The 25,855-nt window shown below is 44.0% G+C and overlaps 1 protein-coding gene and 1 non-coding gene across 3 annotated transcripts in view; one reads left to right on the top strand and one right to left on the bottom strand.

The window, feature by feature from the left end:
* The window catches only part of MLLT1 (MLLT1 super elongation complex subunit), a 66,704-nt gene that overhangs the window by 26,425 nt on the left and 14,424 nt on the right, over positions 1–25,855 (bottom strand). For both annotated transcript variants that reach the window (XM_047777360.1, XM_047777359.1), the window contains exon 3: positions 23,550–23,632. In XM_047777360.1, the coding sequence (XP_047633316.1) occupies positions 23,550–23,632 (83 nt within the window). The remainder of the gene's footprint in view (positions 1–23,549; positions 23,633–25,855) is intronic.
* On the top strand, positions 16,967–17,078 carry LOC125126650 (U6 spliceosomal RNA). Its single transcript, XR_007134745.1, has one exon. It is a non-coding gene; the product is annotated as a U6 spliceosomal RNA (small nuclear RNA).

Below are 25,855 nucleotides of genomic sequence, written 5' to 3'. Positions count from 1 at the left end.
GCCCCCCTCACTTTGGGGGGTGACAGTGCAAATGATTCAGTTGATTCAGTTACACATGTGGGTCAGGCTGCACCTCTTCTTTGGCTCATTTCCTCTTTTGAGGTGCTTCTCTCCCAGGCTCCACACCCACCTCTAGGAAATATAGATGTTTCTGGGGCCCCACATGGAGGAACAAAAGGATGCTACAGGGAGACTAACTGAGTGGCACAGCTGGCCGGCACCCATGCGGCTTGTCACAACTCAACAGCCCCCTGACCTTTCCCTGGTATCCTCACACAATGTCCTCTCTGTTTGGGCTCCTCGGCAATCCACCAGCAATTGTCCCTGGCGCAGAACAGCCGCCAGCAGCCGCCCACGAAGGGCTGCCCGCCTCCTGAACTCTGCAAAGCACCAGGGCCGGGGGAGCCCACAGGGGCGGGGCGAGGGGAGAGAGGATGGCAACCGCAGGAGAGATGTGCTGAACTCGGACAGTCTGGGTTTCCACCTTAATCACCCAAGGCCCACTGCCACCTGCAGAGCCTTAATAAACTGAGGGCAAGTGGGAAAAGTATGGCCAGCCTCAGCAAGCAAGGTAGCAGCCCAAAGCCACCTCCACTCTGGGGGCCCTAGCACCTCCCCCGACAGGTCAGGTCACCAGTCCTGCCACACCACCTATGTCATTATCCCCCCAACACAAGTCAGAGGGGAGGCATCAAAGATGCCTCTGAGGGCTTCCGGCTCAGCCTTGCTGTTTTGACGACTTTAACAAAAAACCTTTTCTGAATAAAACCATGCAAACCTCCTAACAAAATGTACCAAAATGCCCTTTCTGTGACTCAAGATAACGGCATTTGAGGAAAGTCATGGAAAGTTAGTGATGGTTAGGGCTCATTTGACCAATAATAGTCTGTTGTGGGAGGGGGAGGGCAGGGAGGATGTCTAATATTAGCAGAAAACAACCAAAATAAACTTCATGTTTTATGTTTCTGAAAATCAGGCTCTCCCCTGACATCAGCATGCACCCTTTTTATGTTTCTTTCTCCTCCTGAAGTGTGCTGTTAAATTGACAGTACAGGACTTCTCTGGTGGCTCAGCAGATTGAGAAATCGGGCGTTGTGAGTGCTGTGGCTTGGGACGCTGCTGTGGCATGGGTTTGATCCCTGGCCTGGGGAACTTCCACATGCCACAGGTATGGCCAAAAAACCCAAAAGGAAAAAAAATTGATGGTACAATAAAGGGAGGTAGACATCAGAAGAAACAGAATCAAGGTCAGCTGCAAGGAAGTTTTCACACCCCAAGTGGCCCAGCTGAGGGTTCAATACCAAGTGCCCACACCTGCATCCATTCCTTAACAAACGTCTCCAGGGCACAGGCAGAGGCTGCCAGCCTATGTGGACTAGGGAAATGACGGACCAGGTTTCTCTGAACTCAGACAACCTCTTGTCCCCACCCTACAACTGACTCTCTTCTCTCCTGGTCTCACCAATCACTCCAAGCCAGAAACTTGGGACCAAGAGGCAATGAGCTTTAATTTGAAAGAGAAAAAAAATGAGATAAGCTCTCCCACATGTGCTCACATGCAAGACCAAGCCACCAAGCCCACTCTCATGTGGATGCTTCCCTGACCCTTAGACACCAACCGTGCTTCCCCAGGACACAGACAAGTTCTTCCTATTCGGCAGCTATTGAACTACTCCCAGGGAGGGCTGGGCCAGGGCTGCTTCGCAATGCTACCCCAAAACCATCTGGGACAGGCATGAGATGGCGCCTTTCCAGAATTCTGAGGCCGAGCCGGAAGATCTCACGCCCAAAGAGGCAGATGGGCCCAGAAGAGTCCGAGTGCTCGACCCTCCATGGAAGCTCTAACAGCACATCCAACTGCCACACACAGGCCTGACGGTCCCTGTGACGTAGGACAGCGCCCATGTCCCTGCTTCAAAGCCCTGACTGGTGCTAAAGCTGTACCGCTGTTTGTTTATTTAGTGCCTCTCACCCAGATGGTCTGGGGGCTCCACAACACACAGGACTGGATCCACTTGGGTCCTCACTGTGTTCTGGACTCGGTAAATATCTGCTGCATGAAAAAAAAAAATCAATGAAGCTGCAGTGAAAAAAAAAAAACCAAACCAAATAACAACAAAAAAGAAAAGTGATTCCTTCTTCTCATTGTAAATACATTTTTCTAAAAACCCTCAATTGCAAAGAATAAATGACAGTGGCATCCCTTATAGACACCACCTTCCTACAGGAAATTTCCTTGTGTTTTTAAACAGCTCTTTCAGAGCATGCTGCCAGTGGGGGGGCTGCAAAAACAAACTCATAGGTTCTAAGATTCCCTTTGCCAGACCCAAAGTACAATCCATAGAAGAAAAAAAAAAATGATAAATTAGGCTCTCAAAATGTATAACTTTTGCTGGGCAAAAGATACCATTAAGAGAATGAAAAGACAAGTCACAGACTTGGAGAATATATGTACAAATAATATACCAGATAAAGAACTTATATCTAGAGAATTTAAAGAACTAATCAAAATCAACAATGAAAACAACTAACTCAATTTTTTTTTAAAGGCAAAAATTCTGAACAGCTACTTCTCCCAAGAAAATATGAGTTGCAAACAAACACATGAAAAGATGCTCAGTGTCATCAGCCATCAGGGAAATGCTAATCAAAAGCTAATGAGGACGTTCCCATGTGGCACAGCAGGTTAAGGATCCAGTGTTGCTGCAGCTGTGGCACAGGCTGCAACTGTGGCATGGGTTCAGTCCCTGGCCCAAGAATTTCCACATGCCATGGGCACAACCAAAAAACAAACAAACAAACAAAAAACCTAATGAGATACTTCACATCTACCAGGATGGCTATAATGAAAGAGACAGGAAGTGTGACCCTCAGGACGTGGAGAAATTAGAAACCTCAGATGTTGCTGGTGGGAATGTAAAATGGTACAGTAGCTGCGGTCAACATAGTCAGCTACTCAAAAAGTTAAACACAGGATTTCCATTCTTAGGTACATACCCAAGAGAAATGAAAACATATATGCACACACGCAAAAAAACCCTGTAGGCAAAATAGCTAATAGATGGAAACAACCCAAATGCCCACCAACTGATGGATGGATACAAAAAATGCATTTTGAATGGAGTATATTCAGCCACAAAAAGGAATGGGAGCACTGACATATGCTACAATGTGGATGAAACTTGAAAACACTGCCCTAAATAAAAGAAGCCAGACACAAAAGGCTACAGAATGTGTGATTCCATTTATGTGAATTGTCCAGAACAGGCCAATCCACGGAGACAGAGAGTAGATTCTTTGTTGCCAGGCACTGGGGGAGGGGGTTAAGGGGAGTGACTGCTAATGAGGACGGGGCTTCTTTTGGGATGACGAAAATGTTTTGGAATAAGTGGTGATGGCTGCAAAGCTCTGAATATACAAAAAACAAACAAAAAACAGTGAAATGTATAGGTTAAAAGGATGAATTATACAGTACATAAATTATGTCTCAGTATACCAGTTTTTTAAAGAAGAGAGATACCACTACACGCCCACCAAGAAAGGCAAAAAAAGGACAGCTGACCTTATCCAGGCTGGCAAGACCCCTCCTCCACCACTGGTGAGGGTGCCAAGCGGCAGCCACTGTAGATGGTGGGGGACCATTTCTTACAAAGTTAAACACACCGGTACCAGATCACCCAGAAACCCCACTCCTGAGTATTTACCCAAGGCAAATGAACTTACAGTCACACAAAAACCTGTGTGCAAAAGTTTAGGGCAACTGTATTCATAATCACCAAAACTGGAAACCACTCAGATGTCCTTCAACCGGCAAATGGACAAACAAATGCCGTATTATCCACACAATAAAAGGGAATGAACTGTTCACTCATGCAACGGCATGGATGAATCTTAAGTTCATCTTGCTAAGTGAAAGAAACCAGACACAAAGGGCTACATAGTGTATGAGGCTATTTATATGACATTTTGGAAAAGGCAAAACTATAAGGATGGAAAACAGATGAGTGGTTTTGAGGCTCTGAGGGTAGGGGAGGAGCTGACTTCAAAGGGACAGCTTTGAGGGGTTGTGGGGAGGTTGGAACTGTTCTGTATGGTGACACTGTGGTCGATGCATGACTTTATGCATGAAAACGCAGAATGAACTTCACTGACAACAAACTAAAATGATGATAATGATAACCAGATGGGCGGGGGAAGGGACCCAGGACTGATGAATCTAACTGTACACAAATGTATGACAACCACACCAACAGAGATGGAGGAAAAGAGCGGTCACAAATGACTTTGAAAAGCAGTGTTTTAACTGGATACTGGAAGGCCAAAGAAAAACAGAGCTGCACTAAGACACTAAATTTACTTCTCAGGAATACTGGTTAGAGATTCTGAAACTACTTTCCAGATAAACTAAGGTTAAATACATAAGCAAATATATTGTAGGTAAGGCAAACCAGGTTTTTCCCTTTAGGGAAAGAAATTAAATAAGCAAGGTGGGGGAGTTCCCACATTGGCATAGTGGGTTAATGGTTAGGCTTCTGTCTGTGGAGGTGCTGATTTGATTCCGGCCCAGAGCAGTGGATTAAGGACCCAGCATTCCTGCAGCTGTGGCGCAGGTCAAAGCTCCAGCTCAGATTCGATCCTGGCCTGGGAAATTCCATATGCCCCAGGGAAGCCAAAAAAAAAAAGGGGGGGGGGCAGTGGGTAGGGGTGGGGATGCTAGAAAGAACCCAGTGGTGCTGGACTGGAGGTGGGGGTGCTGGCATGAATTGACGTTTATTCAATGTATATACAGACAGATACAGGAATAAACATAGGTGGGGTGTTAGTATACATGCACAAACCTCCCTGATCTGTCACATTAGGGGAGTAAAGCAGCGATACCCCAGGAACAATGAACATGCTTTGCTACCAGATCTTGGTTTTTGTTTTTTTTTTAATTTTTTTTTTGTCTTTTTGCCTTTTCTAGGGCTGCTCCCGAGGCATATGGAAGTTTCCAGGCTAGGGGTTTAATCAGAGCTGTAGCTGCCGGCCTATGCCACAGCCACAGCAACTTGGGATCTGAGCAGCATCTGTGACCTACACCACAGCTCACAGCAACACCGGATCCTTAACCCACTGAGCGAGGCCAGGGATTGAACCTGCAACCTCATGGTTCCTATTCGGATTCATTAACCACTGAGTCACAATGGGAACTCCCAGATCTTGGTTTTTAAATACCCTTCTCCAATGAAAAGGTCCAGGGCTCCTTGGATAAAGGGCTGATTAGAGAGATAGGGCAGGGAAAAACCAAGATGAGCCTCGCGCACCCTGTGATGCCAGTAAAGAGAAAGTACCCCCCAAAACACGGAAACATGATGAAAAAAGGCACAGGGGCCAACCTGAGGGAGTCCCCACCTGCCAGAGTGAGAAATACCTGAGCCACAAAACAAAGGACAATTGGCCTGGATTGTAACATAAAGGGGAAAAAAATTCCACAAATTTATCCTAATATAAATAAAAGGAGAAAGGTCAACTACCTTAGAGAACAACTCCAACTAATAAACAGAAGAAAAGAGGGAAGTGGAAATCACCACAGAACACCACTGATGGATACTAAAACTGGTGGATGAAACTTGAAGAAACAAGTGATTATCATAATCTCAAAGTCTCTCTCCCAGATAGAAAATAGTTACTGTGGCGGTTTTAACTATGCCCACCTGAATGTACAGATTCATTTTTCCCCCCCTTGAGAGAGGGCTAGATGTAAAAGACTCGCTTAAGGGAGGGAGAGTAACTTCACAGTGGAGAAACTTGGCAGATACCTCTTAACTAGATCAAGGTAACAACCCTAGAAATAAATCAAGTTAATATCAGGTCCTCCTGGAGTTCCCTGGTGGCTTAGTGGGTTAAGGATCTGGCATTGTCACTGCTGTGGCTCTGGTCACTACTGTGGCAAGGGCCTGGGAACTTCTGCATGCTGAGAGTGTGGTAGAAAAAAAAAATCAGGTCCTCCCTACTATGGTATGATGATGGGGGAGCCTCCTCACCTCTGTAGTCTTCTTACAAAATCTACAACCCCACTCTAATCATGAGAAAACAAACCTAAGTTTGGGGAACATTCTTCAAAATGCCTAGCTAATGTATTTCAAAACATCAAGGCTATGAAAGATAAGGAAAACCAAGAGATTGTCACAGGCGGAAGAAGGCAAAAGAGACAGGACGGCTAAATGCAAAGTAGGGTCTTGGATAGGTTCCAGAAGAGAAATGGGGAAATCCACATAAAGTCTGTTAATAGGAAGTACTGTACCAATGTTAATTTCTTTGTTTTCATCATGTATGGTGGTCTTGCAAGATGTTAACATTAGGAGAAGCCGGGTGTGGGTTACAGGAGAACTCTATTTGACCTCTGAACTCTTCTGTGTTTCTAAAGTTATTTCAAAACTAAAAGGAGGAGTTCCCGCTGTGGCTCGGTGGTTAATGAATCTGACTAGTATCCATGAGGACGCAAGTTTGATCACTGGCCTTGCTCAGTGGATTAAGGATCTGGCATTGGTGTGAGCCGTGGTGTAGGTTGCAGATGGGGCTTGGATCCCGAGTTGCTGCATGTGGCTGTGGTGTAGGCTGGCAGCTGCAGCTCCAATTAGACTCCTAGCCTGGGAGCCTCCATACACCACGGGTGCGGCCCTAAAAAGCAAAAATACAAAACAAAACTAAAAGTAAGGAGTTCCTATCATGGCTCAACTAGCAGAGTTCCTGTCATGGCTCAACAGAAATGAATCTGACTAGTATTCATGAGGATGCAGGTTCAATCCCTGGCCTCACCCAGTGGGATAAGCTTAGGATCGGTGTGGTGAGATGTGGTGTAGGTTGCAAACACAGCTTGGATCTGGTGTTGCTGTGGCTGTGGTGTAGGCCAGCAGCTGTAGCTCCGATTCAACCCCTAGCCTGGAAACTTCCATATGCTGCAGGTGTGAGCGCCCCCCCCCCACAAAAAAAAAAAAAAAGGTATTAGTCCATCCATTAGTATTACTCAATACTCAATTAGTATTGAGTAATTCTTTGGGTTACTCAAAGATCTTTATGTACACTTGAAGCAACTTGGGTTTGCAAATCTGCCTCTTTGACCATGAATTTTATGGAACCTAAATGCTTATCAAGTCTTTCCAATAAAATGTAGTGTCCAAACTGAGAAGTGCAGTAAGTGTAACACCAAATTTCAAAGACTTAGTACTAAAGGAATGTAAAATAGCTTGCTCATTTTAAAATACGGATCACATATGTTGAAATGATAATATCTTGGCTCTACTGGGATAAATGTTACATTATTAAAATTAATTTCATCTGCTTAACCTTTTTTAATGTGGCTACTAAAAGTTTTTAAATTGCATACATGGCTTATACATTTCTTCTGGGCAGATGGGGCACAGGATTTAACTCACTTGTCACATCAAGAAGGGCTTCAAATAGCTCTAGTCACTTCCAGGACAAGCAGCAGATATTAAGGGAGCATTTCAGCAAGACTCTGGCCATTTAAGGGTCCTAGGCTACTTTACTGCTCCTGGACACACTGCCTTGTCTACGCTTGCTCTCCCAGGCCACAATCAATACCCCAGATCACCCGCCAAAGGAACAGCTCAGGTACAGCTCACAGAGGTTTCTGGGTCGACTTGTGAACAGAGAGCAACTACCTGGATCCCCCCCTGGAGGAGCTCAAGCTCCCAACTCAGGAAACTTCATATCACACTTTCATTCTGCCCAACAAATTCTGTCCACATTTACAAATGGGCACCAATACAGAATTCATTTAAAAACTCTTACAACTCAACCACAAAAAAAAAAATTACCCAACTCAAAAAAAAGGGTAAAGATGGAGTTACCATCGTGGCTCAGTGGTTAACAAATGCAACTAGGAACCACGAGGTTGTGGGTTCGATCCCTGGCCTCGCTCAGTGGGTTAAGGATCTGGCATTAGCATGAGCTGTGGTGTAAGTTTGTGTTGCTGTTGCTGTGGCTATGGCGAAGGCCGGTGGCTACAGCTCCGATCAGACCCCTAGGCTGGGAACCTCCATATGCCGTGGGTGCAGCCCTAGAAAATACCAAAAAAATGAAAGGTAAAGACACAGACAGACATAAAGAAGATATACAAATGGCCAAGAAACACATGAAAAGATGCTAGGGAAATGTGAATCAAAACCACAACAAGATACCACTCCACACCCACTAGGATGGCTGTAAGTTTAAAAGCTATTAAATAAAAATAGGAAATAAGATGTGGATAAACTGGAACCCTCAAACACTGCCGGTAGGAAGGTAAAATGGTTCAGCCATTGTGGAAAACTCTCAAAAAGTTAGAGAGAGAATTATCATGGCACAGCAATCCCATTCCTAGGTATAAAACCAAATGAATTGAAAATTGGTAGTCAAACAAGTACATGTATACACCTTTTCACAGCAGTAGTATGTTATAGCAGCAGATGAGTCTCAACAGCCAAAAGGTGGAAACAGCCCAAGGGTCCATCAAGTGGTGAACGCACAAACAGTAGTGTATCGACAATTATTCGGCCCTGAAAGGAATGAAATTCTGGTATAGGCTGCAATGTGGGTGAACTTATAAACAGTTATTCAGCCAGGTATGATGGAGGTCCCATGGAGAACAACTGCTTAATGGATATGGGGTTTCCTGTTGGTGTGAAGAGAATATTCTAGAACTAGACAGAAGTGGCTGTTGCGCAACACTGTGAATGCCGCTGAATTGTTCACTTAAAAGTGGTTAATTTTGTGGTATGTGAATTTCGCCTCAATTTCTTAAAAGAAATTTCTTAAAACACTTATACACTGGTTGTGCCACCTGGTTTCTTAACCAACAACAGCTGCCCCTCCAGAATCAATCTGGTTCATCCATCAGGTTCCCACTCGACAAAGGTTTTTCAAGTGCTATCTCTGTGCCAGAGGCCAGTATACAGACAGAACAACACCAACAGGCCCCGCCCTCAAGAACTTGCCTTCTAGTGGTAGCAACAGGCATCAGACAGGTAAACATTCCAGTAAAAAGGGAAGAACAGCATGCTAGGAGAAAGAATGGAAGCAAAGACCAAATTCAGATCCGAAGATCAGAGCAGATGGCTGTGCTCTCCCATGTCATCAGTGTGTAACTCTGCACAGGAAACCTCTCTAATCTTTCATTTTCCCACCTACAAGATGAGACCTACCCTTCCGTGGGACTGTATGAGGATTATAGCAGCTATTATGTGAAATGCCTCACACAGCCCTTGGTCTATTATCCTTCAATACTTTTTTCCCAAGTATACAGCTATCTGAGGTGGAGCAATATTATAAGTAACATTGCTCAGTATTTACTGCATCTCAATAATGCAGAAGAACCATTTGACAAAATTCAACAGCTGTTCATGATTTAAAAAAAAAAAAAAAAACCTCTCAAAAAACTAAAAATAAAAGCCATATAGGAAAAGCCCACAGCAAATATCACACTCAACGGTGAAAGACAGAAAGATTTTCCTCTAAGATTAGGAACAAGGCAAGGATGCCTGCTTTCACCACTTTCATACACCTAGAAGTCAAAGCTAGAGCATTAGGCAAAAAAAAAAAAAAAAGGAAGGAAAAAAGGAAACATGCAAATTGGAAACGAAAAGAAGTAAAATTTCCTCCAGACGATATAACTTCGTATGTAGAAAATCCTAGATTACACACATAAAACTGTCAGAACTAATAAATTAGCAAAGTCACAAAATACAAAATCAATACACAAACACAAATAAGCTGCAGTTCCAGAAACTACCAGTGAACAATGTGAACAGGAAATAAACAGTTCCACTTATAATAGCATCAAAAGGAATAAAATACTCAGAGATTAACCAAGGAAATAAAGTTTTGTACAATGAAAACTATAGAACAATGCTGAAAGAAATTAAAGACAGAAATGAAAAGATATCTTATGTTCATGAATTTACAAGACTTCATATTGTTAAAATGTCAATACTACCTAAAGTGATCTAGGGATTCAATGCAATCCCTATCAAAATCCATGACATTTTCTTTGCAGAAATAGAAAAATATACTCTAAAATTCATATGGAATCCCAAGGGACCTCAAAACAAATCTTGAAAAATAAGAATAAACTTGGGGAGTTCCCATAGTGGCACAGCAGAAACAAATCCAACTAGGAACCATGAGGTTGTGGGTTCAATCCCTGGCCTCGCTCAGTGGGTTAAGGATCCGGTGTTGCTGTGAGCTGTGGTAGGTCGGCAGCAACAGCTCTGATTGGACCCCTAGCCTGGGAACTTCGATATGCCACAGGTGTGGCCCTAAAAAGACAAAAGACCAAAAAAAAAAAAAAAATAAACTTGGAAAACTCACATTTCCTGACTGCAATACTTACTACAGAAATAAACCCATGCACTTAACAGCCAATCTACAACAAAGGAAGCAAGAATATACAATGTAGAAAAGACAGTCTCTCCAGAAAGTGGTGCTGGGCAAACTGTACAGTTACATGTAAAAGAATGAAATTAGAACATTCTCTAAGACCATATACAAATATAAACTCAAAATGGATTAAAGACCTAAATGTAAGACCATAACCCATAAAACTCCTAGAGGAAAACAGGCAGAAAACTGACATAAATTGTAGCAATATATTTTTTTTGCTCTCTCTCCTAAAGCAAAGGAAATAAAAACAAAAATAAACAAGTAAGACCTAATTAAACTTAAAAGCTTTTGCAAAACAGAGGAAACCACTGACAAAATGAAGACAATCTAATCAATGGGAGAAAGTATTTGCAAATGATATGATTAATATCCAAAATATATAAACAGTTCATACAACTCAACATCAAAAAAAACAAACAACTCAATTAAAAAATAGGCAGAAAACCTGAATGGACATTTTTCCAAACAGGACATTCAGATGGCCAACAACATGAAAAGATGCTCAACAACGTTAATCATTAGAGAAATGCAAGTTAAAACCACAGTGAGGAGTTCCCATCACGGCGCAGTGGTTGATGAATCCGATTAGGAGCCATGAGGTTGCGGGTTCGATCCCTGGCCTTGCTCAGTGGGTTAAGGATCCAGTGTTGCCATGAGCTGTGGTGTAGGTCGCAGACATGGCTCAGATTCTGCATTGCTGTGGCTCTGGCGTAGGCCGGCGGCTACAGCTCCGATTAGTCCCCTAGCCTGGGAACCTCCACATGCCGCAGGAAGCGGCCCTAGAAAAGCAAAAAAAAAAAAAAAAAAAAAAAAAAAAAAAGACAAAAAACAAAAACAAAAAAAAGCAAAAAAACCCCCACCACAATGAGATAGCACCTCACATCTATCAGAATGGCTATCATCAACAAGGACACAAATAACAAATGTGATGATGGAGAGAAATGGGAACCCTGGTGCACTGTTGGTGGAAATACAGATAGGTGTGACCACTGTGGAAAACCGTAGTGAGGTTTCTCCAAAAACTAAAACTAGAACTACCTTATGATCCAGCAATTCCACTCCTGGGCATATATCCGAAAAAAACCAAAAACACTAATTTAAAAAAATATAGGCAACCCAATGTTCATAGAAGCTTTATTTACAACTACCGAGGATAATGGAAGCAATTTAAGTGTCAATCAACAGAGGAATGGATAAAGAAGATATGGTATACACATACAATGGAATACTATCCAACCATAAAAAAGAACACCATTTTGGGAAAGGAAAAGGAATCTGTGGAAAGGAATCTGACTTGTATCCACAGGTTCGATCCCTGGCCTATATGGACGGACTTGGAGGGTATCATACTAAGTGAAATAAGTTAGAGAAAGACAAACACTGTATGATAGCATTTATATGTGGAATCTAAAAAATGCAATAAATTAGTGAAAATAACAAAAAGGAAAGAGACTCAAAGACACAGAGGAACACTAACTGTTGCTGGTGGAAAGAGGCAAGGGGGAGGGGCAAGATGGGGTAGGGAGTTAATAGGAACAAACTATTATGTATAAAATAAATAAGCTATGAGGATACGTTGTACAACACAGGGAATATAGCTAATATTTTATAATAATTATGAATAGAATATAACCTTTAAAAATTGTGAATCATTGTGTCATATACTTGCAACTTATATAACATGGTACACCAACTATACTTCAGTTAAAAAACTTTTTTATTCCATATGCCATGGTGTGAATGTGCCAATCTCAGACACCCAGTCCATCTGTCCCCTCACACCTGTCTTGTTTGGTAACAATAAGTTTGTTTTCAAAGTCTGTGAATCTGTTTTTGTTCTGCAAATGAGTTCATTTGTGTTCTTTTTTGAGAATGCACATAAGTGATGCCATGTGAGGTTTGACTTTTTGTCTGACTTACTTATGTGAAATACATTTTAATACAGATCTAAGTGGACAGAATCTTACATGAGAGATAACTTCTATAAATTAGCAAATAAGTAGAAAATAAACTTCAGTAAAAGTTACAAAAAAATATTTAAACTTACTACAAAATTATGATAATTGAAACAGCGTGGTACTGGGCATAAAAACAAATATATAGACCAACAGAACAGACTAGAAAACCCACAAACAAACTCTCCTATATGTGGTCAAACCATTTTCAGCAAGGGCATCAAGACCATCCAATAGGAAAAGGACAGTCTTCTCAACAAATAGTGCTGGGAAAACTGGCTATCTATATGCAAAAGAATGAAGCTCAACCCTTACCTAACACCATATCCAAAAATTAACTCGTAACAGACCAAACATCTAAATGTTAAGAGCCAAAACTATAAAATTCTTAGAAGAAAACATAGGGCAAATGCTTCACGAGAAAAGGAAAAATAGGCAAATTAGACTTGATGAAAATTAGAAACTTTTATGCATCAAAGCACATGACCAACAGAGTGAAAGGTAACCCACAGAATGACAGAAAATAGTCACAAATTGAATAACTGGTAAGAGATTTATACACCAGGTATATAGAAAACTCCTAAAACTAAACAACAAAAAACCAAACAACCCAATTCAAAAATAGGCAAAGGACTCAAACAGATATGTTTCCAAAGAAGACAGACAAATGCCCAATAAGCACATGAAAAAATGCTGAACATCTTTAGAGATGATTAGAGAAAGCAAATCAAAACCACAATTAGATACCCCCTCACATTATTATGACTACTATCCAAAAAGAAAAAAAGAGAGAGAAAGCAACAAGTGCTGACAAGTATGTGGAGAAACTGGAACCCTTGCCCCTTGCCTACTGTTTGTGAAAATGCAAAATAGTGCAGCTGCTGTGGAAAACAGCATGGTGGTTCCTCAAAAAAGTAAAGCAGAGTAGTTCCCTTTGTGGCTCAGCGGTTAACAAACCTAACTAGGATCCATGAGGATGCGGATTCGATCCCTGGCTTCACTCAGTGGGTTAAGGATCTGGCATCGCTGTGGCTGAAGTGTAGGCCGGCAGCTATAGCTCCAATTTGACCCCTAGGCTGAGAACTTTCATAGCCGTGGGTGTGGCCCTAAAAAAAAAAGTAAAACAGATTTACTATATAATCCAGCAATTCTACTTCTGGGCATATACCCAAAAGATTGAAAGAGTTATCTGTATGCTCATGTCTACAGCAACATTATTCTCAGTAGCTAAAATGTAGAAGCAACCAAGTATCCAAAAATAGATAATGTATAAGCAAAATGTGGCACATCCACACAATGGAAGACTGTTCAGTCTTAAAAAGGAATGAAACACTGGCAGACACTACAATGTGGATGAACCCTGAAAATGTTATACTCAGTGAAGTAAGCCAAAAACAAAGGACAAATATTGTACGAGTCCACTTACATGAGGTACCTATAATAGGCAAATTCATAGAGATGGAAAGTAGAATAGAGGCTACTGGGGACTGGAGGTAGGACAGGTTATTATTTAATTGATACGGTTTTATTTGGGATGATCAAAAGGTTCTGGAAACAGCAGTAATAACTGCACAATACTGTGCATATTCCTTTTGTTTTGGCTTTTACTTTTTTGGTGAATTTTGTATTGTGATAAAATATACATAAAACTTAATATCTGGACCATTTCCAAGTGTACAATTCAATGGCATTAAGTATATTCACAATGTTGTGCAACCATCATCACTATCTATTTCTAGAGATTTCTCATCATCCCAGGCAAAACTTGTACCCATTAAACAATAATTCCCCCAGTAACCACTGGTAACCACTATTTTTTCTACTTTCTGTGTCTGTGAATTTGCCTATTCTAGCATATGGAAGTTCCTGGGCCAGGGACTGAATCCAGCCACAGCTCTGACAACACTAAATCTTTTTTTTTTGGTCTTTTTAGGACCACATATGGAAGTTCCCAGGCTAGGGGCTGAAGTGGAGTTGTAGGTATTGGCCTACACCACAGCCACAGCAATGCCAGATCCAAACTGCGTCTGCAATCTGCACCAAAGTTCATGGCAATTCCAGATCCTCAATCCACTGAGCAAGGGCAGGGATCAAACTTGAGTCCTTATGGATACTAGTCAAGTTCATTACCACTGAGCCACAATGGGAACTCCCAACACTGAATTATCTAACCCACTGCACCAGGCTGGGGATTGAACCCACACCTCAGCAGCAACCTGAGCCACTGCAGTCAGATTCTTTTTTTTTTTTTTTTAAGGCCACACTTGCCAGCATATGGAAATACCCAGGCTAGGGGTCTAATTGGAACTACAGCTGCTGGCCTAAACCACAGCCACAGTAACACAGGATCTGAGCCAAGGCTGCAACCTAAACCACAGTTCACGACAATGCCAGATCCTTAACACACTGAGTGGGGCCAGAGATTGAACCTGGGTCCTCATGAATACTAGTTAGGTTTGCACCACTGAGCCACAACAGGAACTCTTGCAGTCAGATTCTTAACCCACTGCACCACAGCAGGAACTCCTTATTGTGCCTATTCTTAATGCCACTGAATTATACATTTAAAAGTAGCTAAAATGATAAATATGTTACAGACATAGATATACCGTAAACCACAAATGACAAAATCAAACTGAATTTGATCAAAATCAAGAACTTCTGCTCTTTGCAGGGCACTAAGAGATTAGGAGATTGAGAAGATAAGCCACAGATGAAGAAAATACCTGCAAAAGGTTTAATAAAGGACTGATATCCAGAAACATAGAAAACTATTTCAAAGTCAATAATAAGAGATGTCCCAACTTTTAAAAAATGGTTAGAGGCTTTGAACAGACAACGCATCAAAGAAGATAGAAAGTCAATTAAGTATGTAAAAATCTGCTCAATGCCTTAAGGCATTAGGGAAAAGTCCAGAACCAGATGGTTTCACTGCTAAACTCTACCAAACATTCAAAGAATTAATGCCAATTCTACTCGAACTCTTCCAAAAATAAAAGAGGAAGGAATACATCCTAACACATTCTATGAAGCCAGTATTACCCTGACACCAAAGCCAGACAAAAATACCACAAGGAAACTACAGACCAATATTCCTTATGAATATAAAACACACGCACACAAAAAAAAAAACCTTGTAAGCCGAATCCAAAAGGATTTTATACACAACCAAGTGGGATTTACCCCAGGAACACAAGGATGGTTCAATCAGTGCAATATACCACATTAATAAAATAAAGAGGAAAAACTCACATGATTATCTTAAGAGAGGAAGAAAAGTGTTTGGAAAATTGTATCACCCTTTCATAAAAACACTCAGTAAACCAGGAAAAAAAAGGGGACTTCCTTAACCTGATAAAGGGCACTTATGAGATATCCACCGCTAACATCATACTCGATGGTGAAAAAAAATTGGAACATTTTCCTTCTGAGATCAAGAACAAGGTAAGAAAGACCACTTTGGGAGTTCCCATTGTGGCTCAGTGGTAGCAAACCCGACTAGTATACATGAGGATGCAGGTTCAATCCCTGGCCTCACTCAGTGGGTTAAGGATCCATGAGCTATGGGGTAGTTTGTAGACGCCACTCGGATCTGGTGTTATTGTGTCTGTGGCATAGGCCAGCAGGTGCAGCTCCAATTCGACCCCTAGGCTGGGAACTTCCATATGCTGTGAGTTCAGCCTTTTAAAAAAAAACACTCTTATCATTACTATTCAGCACTGTACTGAAGTCCTAACCAGAGCAATGAGGCAAGGAAAAAAGGAGAGAAAAACGACATCCAAATTGAGCAGAAAAAAGTAAAATTATCTCTATTTGCAGATGTTATTTTTTATGCAGAAAATCCCAAAGAAGCCACAAAAAATTTCTAGAGATAAACAAGGAGACTCAGTAAAGCTGCAGAGTATAAAAAATCAGTTATGGGAGTTCCCGTCATGGCGCAGTGGGTAACGAATCCGACTAGGAACCATGAGGTTGCGGGTTCGGTCCCTGCCCTTGCTCAGTGGGTTAACGATCCGGCGTTGCCGTGAGCTGTGGTGTAGGTTGCAGACGCGGCTCGGATCCCGCGTTGCTGTGGCTCTGGCGTAGGCCGGTGGCTACAGCTCCGATTCAACCCCTAGCCTGGGAACCTCCATATGCCGCGGGAGCGGCCCAAGAAATAGCAACAACAACAATAACAACAACAACAACAAAAAGACAAAAAAAAATAAGTTATGTTTCTAAATACCAGCAATGAACATCCCAAAAGGAAGTTAAGGAAATTGAATTTATAGTAGCATACAACAGAATAATATATCTAGGAATAAATTAACCAATAAAGTAAAAGACTTAAACACTGAAAACTACAAAACATTTTTGAAACAAATTAAAGAAGACCTAATTCAATGGAAAGACATTCCATGTTCATGGATTGGAAGACTTTAATACTGTTAAGATGGTAATGTTGTCAATGTATTTACAGATTCAGTGCAATCCTTATCAAAATTCCAGTGGCTTTTACTGCAAAAAAGGAAAAGCTAAATGTCAAATTCATACATAATCCCAAGAGGCCAATAATAACCAAAAAACTGTATTAAAATATAAACAAACAAGTGCTCGATTTAGCAGCACATATACTAAAATTGGAATGATACAGAGAAGATTAGCATGGCATGGTCCTAGTACAAAGATGACATGCAAATTTGTGACGCATTCTATATTTTTAAAATCAACTGTACTTTAATAAAAAAATAAAACAAAAACTCCCACAAAGTTAGAAGACTCATACATCCTGATTTCAAAACTTCCTACAAAACTATAGTAATCAAAACATGGAGTTCCCGTCATGGTGCAGCGGAAACGAATCTGACTGGGCACCAGGACATTGTAGGTTCAATCCTTGGCCTTGCTAAGTGGGTTAAGGATCCAGCATTGCCATGATCATAGGCACGGCTGTGATCTGGTGTTGCTGTGGCTGTGGTGTAGGCCAGTGGCTACAGTTCTGATTCAACCCCTAGCCTGGGAACTTCCATATGCCACAGGTGTGGCCCTAAAAAGCCAAAAAAAAAAAAAAAAAGCAAAAAAGTCAATATGGTATTAGTATAAAAACTGATATGGAATTCCTGCTGTGGAGCAGCATGTTAAGGACCCACCATTGTCTTTTCAGTGGTTCAGGCCACCGCTGAGGCACAGGTTTGATCTCCAGCCCAGCTCAGTGGGTTAAGGATCCAGCATTGCCACAATTGTGGCATAGGTGGAAGCTTCAGCTCAGATTCGATCCCTGGCCCAGGATTTTCCACAAAAAAAAAAAAAAAAAAAAAAAAAAAGACATAAAGATCAATGGAACAGAACTAGAATCCAGAAATAAACCAAACATCTGTTCCAACTGATTTGCAAAAAAGGTGCTAAAGCCACTCAATGGGAAAAGAACAATCTCTTCAACAAATAGTGCTGAGACAACCAAACAATCAGATGCAAAAGAGTGAAGTAAGACCCTACCTAATTATTCCTTATACAGAAATGAACTCGAGGAGTTCCCTGGTGGCCTAGCAGTTAAGGATGCTGGCCTGGGAACTTCAGCATGCTGTAGGCACAGCCAAAACAAAAAACAACAACAAAAAAATTAACCCAAAATGGATCAACTATCTAAATATAAGGACAAAAATCATAAAATTAGTACAGGTAAACATAGGGGTAAATCTGTATGACCTCAGATTTGGCAATGGAGTCAAATTTGGCACCAAAACTGTAAGAGAAGGGAAAAAACAGATACACTGAACTTCACAAAAGTCATAAAAATGGAGTTCCTATTGTGGCTCAGCGGTAACGAATCCGGACTGACTAGAATTCATGAGGACACTGAGGACTCGGATTCAACCCCTGGCCTTGATCAGTGGGTTAAGGGCATTGCTGTGGGCTGTAGTGTAGGTTGCAGACACAGCTCAGATCCAGTGTTGCTGTGGCTATGGTGTAGGCCAGCATCTGTAGCTCCAATTCAACCGCTAGCCTGGGAACTTCCATATGCCTTGGGTGCGGCCCTAAGAAGACCAAAAAGAAAAGAAAAAAGAAAAAAAAATCATAAAAAATCACTGTAAAATGTCAAAGGACATTATCAGAATGTGATTAAAACAACCCATAGAATGAGAGAAAATATTTGCAGGTCACACATCTAGTAAAAGTTTATTACCCAGAATACATTAAAAAAAAAAAAAACTCTTTCTTACAATCCAAAAATAAAATAAATAAATGGACAAAAGATACATTCAGCCATTTCTCCAATAAAGATATATAAATAGCCAACAGCATGTAAGAAGATGTTCAACATCATTGGTCACTGAGGAAATGCAAATCAAAACTTCAATGTGAAACCACTTCACACCCTCAACGAAAAAAAAAAAAAAGGAAAATAACAAGCACCAAGGAGGATGGGGGAGAATAAGAACATTCATACATTGCTGGTGGGGCTATAAGATGGTGCAGCCAATATAGAGAACAGTTTGGCAGTTCCTCACTTCAACACTGAGTTACCACAAGACCCAGGAATCCCACTCCTAGGCTTTTAGCCCCAAAGAACTGAACACTGGAACTCAATCGTGCCTGCATCCACGCATGCGCACAGCAGCGTGATTCACAGCAGCAAGTAGGCAGAAACAGCCCAGATGTCTACCAAAAGATATAGGGATACACAAACTGGTACAGTGGATCTTCTCTATTCTTGCATTCCATGTTTCCACATTCATCTACTCACTAAAGTATACTTACAAAACCCCAGTCAGTACTCGCTTTCCCATCCATTCACAGACATGCACCCTGTTGCCGACACTCTCATGCCCAGCTGCTGTGGCACATTAAACAGTCCTCACACTAAACAAGCATCCTTCTTACGGTGTGTTTAGTGCCATTTTTAACCAACTTTCTGTGCTTTTGCTATCTGAAATGGCCCTAAGCATGGTGCTGAAGTGCTGTCTAGGGTCCCTAAGCCCAGGAAGGGTGTGATGTACCTTACAAAGAAAACATGTCTATTAGATAAGCATTGGCTGTGAGTTCAATGTTAATGAAGCAATGATGTACAATAAATATGGAGCCTTCAAACAGAAGGACCCATAAAACAAAGTCATGAATCAGTTGACAAAAATGTGACCAGAGGCTCACAGGAACTTAACCCTTTAGCCTCCTTGTAACAATGGTTCGGTTTGCACTAATTCAATATTTGTGGTGACTTGACAGAACTTACCTATCTTGAGTAACAAGAGTCAACTGTATGTGTGTGTGTGTGTTTATCTCCATACAGTGGAAAAGATCATGCAGCCATAAAAAGGAATCAAGCATGACACATGCTACGACTTGGATGAACCTTGAAAACATTACGCTGAAAGAAGCCAGACATAGAAGGTCACATGTTATATGACTCCTTTTATATGAAATGTCCAGAACAGGCAAATATACAGACAGAGGTTGCCAAAAGATGGGGGGGCCAGGAGAAATGGGGAGATGAAAAACTTGAAACTAGAGAGGCAGTGGCTGCATAACATTATGAATGCACCAAATGCCACTGAATTGTACACTTTAAAATGTCTAATTGTACATATTCCTTCACCTCAATAAAAATTTTATTTTACAATAGTGCTATCACAGAAAGATACTTGGCTTTTGTCTCCAGTTCCTGGCCTTGGCATTTCCTGAGCAATGGGGGTGACAGACTCATCTTTTGTTCTAACAAGGCAGCTCATGGTGAGCCTCTAGGTGGCCTCAGGATGGGAATGGTCCCCAGAAAGACCAAAGTCTTGATAGGAAGCTTGGAACTTTCATCCCCACTCCTAACCTCCAACCTCAGGGGAGGGGGAGGGCTGGAGACTTTGTTGATCAGCAAAGGCTGGAGTTCCCATCGTGGCACAGCAGAAATGAATCCAACTAGGAACCATGAGGATGTGGGTTTGATCCCTGGCCTTGCTCAGAGGGTTAAGGATCCAGCGTTGCTGTGGCTGTGGTGTAGGTTGGCAGCTGTAGCTCTGATTCGACCCCTAGCCTGGGAACCTCCATATGCTGCGAGTGTGGCCCTAAAAAGCAAAAAAAAAGAAAAGAAAAAGAAAAAGTAATGGCCAATGACTGAATCATGCCTACATAACAAAGCAAAACCCCCAAACACGGGGTTGGGGGAGCTTTAGGGCAGGTGAGCACAGAAGTCCTGGGAAGGCAGTGTGTGGAAGAAGAGGCCACAGAAACTCGGCACCCCATATCTCTCCCACCTGGCTATTCCTAAATTGTATTCCTGCACTAAACTGGTAACAGAAAAAAAAATGGTCATCAGTTTTGTGAGCTGTCCTAGCATATCAGGGCACCTGAGGAAGTTGTGGGAACCCCAAGTTAGAACCGATCCATCAGGAGCAAAGGAGGTGCAGATTGTGACTGTTGTCTGAGCTGAGGACAGCCCTGTGCACCTGAGCCCTTAATCTGCCCTATTTGACCAGCCTGTGTCAGAAGTGCATTGAACTGTTGACCACTCTGGCATGTCTGGAGACTCAGAGCAGGAGGCACAGTGTTGGGAAGGACGGAAGTGGTATGAGTAGGAACCACTCGATGACAGGCAGAGGTTGCTTTTACAATCAGACCAACACACCCTCAACCTGCTTTTTTTCCCTTGGGGAAAGGAGCGGTTGGTTTATCTGTAAAAGAACATCCTACCCGCAAGTCAAATGAAACGTAGCCTCGGATAAGTTCTTGCACCAAACATCATGAAGAGAATTTCTTCATTTTACAGTGAGGCCACACCTGCGGTCAGTGTGGCTGAAATGCCTCACGCTCACACAACAAATGCCTCATGTCTGAGACAGCGTCCCTTCTACTCTGGGTGCAGATCCACCCACTGTCAAGAGGCCAAGCAGCATCTTCCTCCATCTCTGGATCCTCAACTCCTTGGGCCCGAAGGCCTCAGAGGCTGCATGCTGCATGCGCCCCACTCACCCAGGCCAACTGGGCCAAGGCTACACCGCCTCAGCAGTGACACCACCACACGGATGAAGCACCTACTGTGCGCCAGGTACCAGGCCACGTGCTTTACCTTCCATCTCTCCCCATCTTCCCAACAGCCAGAGAGGCAGATTCGACCAGGAACCCATCCTTTGGGCCCCAGAGAAGTGGCAGGTCCACAGCTGCTTCCCCTTCTCACCACAGCAAACATCAGCTCAGCTCACCGGCAGTGGAGCAGTAAGGAGAGGCTAAAACCCACCATGGCCCTTGCGACATCAGGGTGGAAGTCACCAGCAGGCACACTCACGACGGCCCTGTTCTAATAGTACCCCAACGCCTGCAGTTGCTGCCTTTGCAAAAATCCCGTACTCACTTTTGCACCCCCATCTGACCTTTACAAACCTCTACAGGCCCACATTTACTTAGACAACATTTGCAGAAGAATGTGATACACGAAACAACACTGTCACTGTTACCCAGAAGTAGGCAAACACCAGAATTCAGGAATGGCTGTCATTCTGGGTCATGCCTGTCAAAGGTGTTGAAGCCATGGGTGCGCACGTGAATACACGTGCTGCTGGTTGGAACCCCAGCTCTACCTGTCACTGTGCAGCCCTGGCCACAGGACCAGGCAGCCAGACACTCCTTCATCCAGATGGGGGTGAGCACCGTTCTCTGGGGCTCGTCCTGAGTAATAAGCACCACCACCGGGAACTGAGGATTCCAATAACAGGATGCAGCACACTTGTCCTGAGAACGGGCCCCAGTGCTGCCCCCACCCCACCCCGAAGCAGACACCCACGCACCCGCAGCTGAGCGCTTCCTCCAGATGGACTCTGTCTCCCCAGCTGCCAAGGGGCTGCAATCACAATTTACACAGCCTCCCACGGGGAGCAGGAGAGGCGGGTGCACGCCTGCTGGGGACTCGCCCCCCACTGGCTCCCCGTCTCCACATGCTCGCTCCCTCTCAGCAGCAGACTCTGCGGCTTCTGTGCCAGGAAAGTCTTGGGATGACCCAGCAAGCCCTGCAGCCAAATCCCACTGAGCCACACCTGCTGAAATGTCATCCAGCAACCAGGGGGCCCACACACCTGAGCTCCACCCCCAGAGGCCCTTGCTGGGTTCTCAGAGCCACCAGGCATAAATAAGGAACTCATTAAGTGAGTGGTGGCACCCTAGGGCCTCTCGGGGAGGTGTCCTTTCTGAAAGACAGCAGAGCTACCCGTAGCCAGTCTACGTGGACTTGCAGAGCAGCACCCGTCCAAGCCATCTGGAGCCAGGAGAGGTCATCACTGGCCTCCTGGAAGCACCCTGAGAAGCAGCAGAGGCAGAATGCCAGGAGGACAATTGTTTGATGTTAGTAAGTGGGCTTAAAAAAAAGCTATGGTCTGACTGTGTCCACGCTAGTTCCTGTGTTGACGGTGCTGGGAGGCACTTAGGGCATGAGAACAGCACCCTCAGGAATGGGACTAGCACTTCCACAAAGAGGGAGTCCACGGAGACTGGCCGCTTCCACCACATGAGGGCACAGCCAGAAAGTCGGTGACCACAAAGCTGGCCCTCACCTGGCCTCACCAGAACCTGATCTGGACTTCCAGTCCCCAAAACTCTGAGCAAACAATTTCTATTGTGAGCTGCCCAGCCTGTGGGATTTTGTTATAACAGCATGAAAGGACGAAGACTATTTCTATCACCTTTATTGTAAATGTTGATGGAGAATACATATGGAAACGAATAAAATAGACCCCTGGTGACCTTACCACCCAAAATACCTTTGTTAATGCCTTTCAGGTATATAATTCATTTTTCCTATAAATAATAGATGTAAAACCTGCTTTTCTCGTTCAGCAACACTGAACACTCTTTCCCCCAAGGTCAGCAAAGCTTCTGTTCAAAAGATGCATCCAGCCTCTGCTGGATGCTGAGGTGACGTACAGATTTCTCCTCTCCCCTCTCAAGGTGACCACACCTCTAGGACTGTCCACAGACTGTGGCCCTGCTGTGGCAGGTAGCAGCTGAATCGGGGACCACTCTCAGGACCACGGACAAGGCCTAGCCCGGCACTCTCCTAGCCACCGCCACAGCCTCACTGCTAGGCCCACAGGAGTACCAATGACAAGGAGTCTTTGCTACAGACAGGTGCCAACTCCCAACCCATCACCCCGGCACCACTGTCCCACAGCCCTTATGAGAGCTGTGTGTCCACCCTGCTGCTACCCGGGATCCTACCTTGTTTTTAAAGTACACCTCAATGGGCATGATGAAGCCAGCATAACCCGACTCCTCCACCTTGTAGGGGGGCTCCTTGCACACTGAAAAGAAAGGGAAAGCACCATCAGCTACTGACAACAGTAAGCACATGCCCTGTGCCTCCTCTCTGGGCTCAGCAGGGCTTCCAGGAGGCCAGCTCCCCTGGGAGGGGAAACCCTATGCCCCACTCCACATTGATGGGGTCATGGGGGACAGGAGGAATGGAGCAGAAGAAAGATGACCCCACCACGCCATGGTGGGAGAGCGGGAAGGGGAACAGCCCCAGCTAAGGCAAAGCAGCCAGAGCCAGCCACGGGCCCCACAAATTCAACCAATTCAGTGCAGCGAGCGCAGCTCGGTTTCCAGCTTGGAGCACCCTGGTCTCCCAGCAGGGCACTCTGCTCTGCTGTGTCCACTTCCTTCCATCACCCACCAAACACCTCAACTGAGGCCAGCTCAGGCCAGGAACTTGGAGGCCAGGAGACTTAGATGCCCTGCTCTCAGCTGGGACTCGCCTTTAGCACCTAAAAAAAAGCATTTCCAAGTGACGAGAATAGAGACTCATTAACCCTGGATATGGATGGATGGATGGAAGGAAGAAAGGGAGGGAGAAAAAGAGAGGAGGGAAGAAGGAAGGGAAAGAGACTAGTAAACAGTGAAGTACAAGTAAAATAATCTCCCACAATCTCACCCTCCAGGATGAATTGTCAATGTTTTGACATGTGGCTGTTATTATGCAAGTAACGTGAAAATGTTCTCCCACTTTTAAGAAAAAAATCATAACAGTGCAGACTGGAAGTTCCTGTTGTGGCTCAGTGGTAACGAGCCTGCCTAGTATCCATGAGGATGCGGGCTGGATCCCTGGCTTTGCTCAGTGGGTTAAGAATCTGGCATTGCTGTGGCTGTGGCGTAGGCTGGCAGCTCTAGCTCCGATTTGACCCCCAGCCTGGGAACTTCCTTCCACATGCTGGGTGTGGCCCTAAAAAGCAAAAAAAAAAACAAAACAGTACAGATCTAATCCCCCTTGTCCTCCACCCCTCCCTCTCCAAAAGCAACCACTACTGGGAGTGAGGAAAAAATCCTGCCAACTGTTAAAACCTTTATACACATATGTCTATACTGATTCTTTTTTTTTTTGTCTTTTTTGCCACTTCCTGGGCCGCTCCCGCAGCATATGGAGGTTCCCAGGCTAGGGGTCCAGTCAGAGCTATAGCCTTCAGCCTACGCCACAGCCACGGCAACACGGGATTCAAGCCGCGCCTGTGACCTACACCACAGCTCATGGCAAGGCTGGATCCTTAACCCACTGAACAAGGCCAGGGATCGAACCCGCAACCTCATGGTTCCTAGTCGGATTCGTTTCCACTGCGCCATGACAGGAACCCCATGTACTCTAATTCCTAAGTGGGCCAGAAATTGCTAGAAAACAGTACACGGCACATTATTAAACATGACTTTTTTTTTTTTTTTTTTGGCTGTACCTGCAGTATGCGGAAGTTCTTAGGCCAGGGATTGAATGTGTACCATAGCAGTAACAAAAGCTATAGCAATGATAATGCCAGATCCCCCGGAGTCTCTCGATCCTCTCTGAGCAGAATGAGAGAAGGGGGCCTCTCTGACTGCGTAAACACTTTGCCCAACCCACCGATGTGAGTGCCTGCAGTCTGCCCTTCGTGCTGTGTCAGCCCTGGGCCAGGCACCTGAATACTGGCTGAACTAATCTGCATCCAGGAAGAGGAGTGGAAGCAGAGCATAAGGGCAGCCTGTTCTCATCTGCCAACGGAAGAGGGACGAGTGAGAGGCACAGGCAAGGGGGGACCGAGGACTTGGCCGCACACTCCACCCCTGTGCCCATCTCCTCCCCCGCAACCCAGGGGGCCCACATCAGGGCCCCCTCCAGCAAGGACAGACCTGGCTTCCCTAGGCCTCTGGCCTCCAGGTCACCTACTTCTGCTGAGGGCAGTTATCTTCCCAAGCACATGTGTCACATCTGTTCTTGAAATTTACAAACCCCTTCAGGAAATGGACCCTACTGCGTGTTTCTCAATCTCTCTCCAAAGGCCTATCACACAATGGGCACTCTGGGGCTGAAATACATCTCGACCTGTCAGAGATGGCGTGGGGGGCGGGGAGACACAGGCTTCCAGACAAAGGAGACCAGCACATGCACCGTCCCGCCAGCCTACCTGAGGGCCCTCAGAAAGCAAAGTGAGGCCAATATGATACAAAATAAAGCTGAAAGACACAGTGGGAGGGAGGTGATGTGAGAAGTCAAGAAATTTGTA

This window comes from Phacochoerus africanus, chromosome 4 (assembly GCF_016906955.1).
Source record: "Phacochoerus africanus isolate WHEZ1 chromosome 4, ROS_Pafr_v1, whole genome shotgun sequence".
NCBI lineage: Eukaryota > Metazoa > Chordata > Mammalia > Artiodactyla > Suidae > Phacochoerus > Phacochoerus africanus.
This window is presented reverse-complemented; position numbering and strand designations above follow the sequence as displayed.